The 1380-nt window shown below is 29.6% G+C and overlaps 1 protein-coding gene across 1 annotated transcript; it reads left to right on the top strand.

The window, feature by feature from the left end:
• The first annotated feature begins 1017 nt into the window (after positions 1-1017).
• On the top strand, positions 1018-1380 carry LOC114076896. The gene has a single exon (XM_027916596.1). The coding sequence runs from the start codon at positions 1018-1020 to the stop codon at positions 1378-1380; it is 363 nt and encodes a 120-aa protein (XP_027772397.1).

The raw sequence follows: 1380 nt of genomic DNA on the forward strand, positions 1-1380 counted from the left end.
CACTAAAGTGGACAAACTAGAAAATTAATGTTTACACGTATAATATTTATGTTCACTTGGCATATGTGATTAGTACAATTCATTATTTATTGGCATATTCAATATACCAAAAGAGATTGGACCTTATTTTTCAACATGATGCATGTATTATGTTTTTCTAGTTTGTTAGCCACCAAAGTGGCCAAACTAAAACGTTTAAAATTATTTACATGCACAAAAATTTATGATGTTATGTGTGTTTTTTTATTTATATAGTTTGTTCGTCACCAAAGCAGTCAAACTAGAGAAATTAACGTATACACATATAATGTTATGATCACTTGATTCATGTATATGTTTCTATAGTTTGTTAGTCACCAAAGTGGCCAAACTAAAATGTTTAAACTTATTCACATGCACAAAAATTTATGATGCTATGTGTGTTTTGTATTTATATAGTTTGTAGTCATCAAAGTGGCCAAACTAGAGAAATTAACGTTTACACATATCATATTTATGATCACTTATGCATGTATTATGTTTCTATAGTTTGTTAATCACCAAAGTGGCCAAACTAAAATGTTTAAAATTATTCACATGGATAAAATTTTATGAGATTATGTATGCATTTGTATTCATATAGCTTCTTAGTCACCAAAATGGTCAAACTAGTATGGTTAAGAAAAATATGCACTCATAAAATTGTCATTTATCTATGAAAGTTAATTAAATGCCTATATTAAAAAATAAATAGATAAATCACTATTGCTAGAACTTAAAGTTTTTACACAAAGGTGAATCTATCATTCTACGAATAGTGAAAAATTATGAGGTAAATTAATATTTTCAATTAAACATATATTGTATACCCAAAGATGTCGTATATGTTTGGTTAAAATTATTAATTGCCTATTAAAGATTCTTTTTTTTTTAAAAAAAAGGCATTTTAATTATGATAGTGTGTCGTAGTATCTACCCAAAGAAGAATTACGATGTACTTTATCGTTTTACTGAATTCACATTATTTTATATGTGAGCATGTCTCTATTTGCAGTTATTCATCTTCATTCGCATGTTTCGCCTGTTACAGTGTTCAATGGATTGAACTTCTCTAAGTGGCATGAACAAGTCCAGTTCCACTTAGGTGTGATGGATCTTGACTTGGCTCTGCAGAATGACAAACCTACTGCCATTACTAATAAGAGCAATGATAATGAGAAGTCTTTTCATAAATCATGGAAACGCTATAACAGATTGAGTCTTATGTTTATGCGAATGACTGTTGCTAACAACATTAAGAGTACTATTCCACAAATAGAAAGTGTCAGGGAATACCTGAAGTTTGTGGAAGATCGTTGTCGTTCTGCTGATAAGTCTCTCTGCTGGTACACTAATGGCTGA

The sequence above is a fragment of the Solanum pennellii genome, chromosome 4 (genome assembly GCF_001406875.1).
Source record: "Solanum pennellii chromosome 4, SPENNV200".
Lineage (NCBI taxonomy): Eukaryota > Viridiplantae > Streptophyta > Magnoliopsida > Solanales > Solanaceae > Solanum > Solanum pennellii.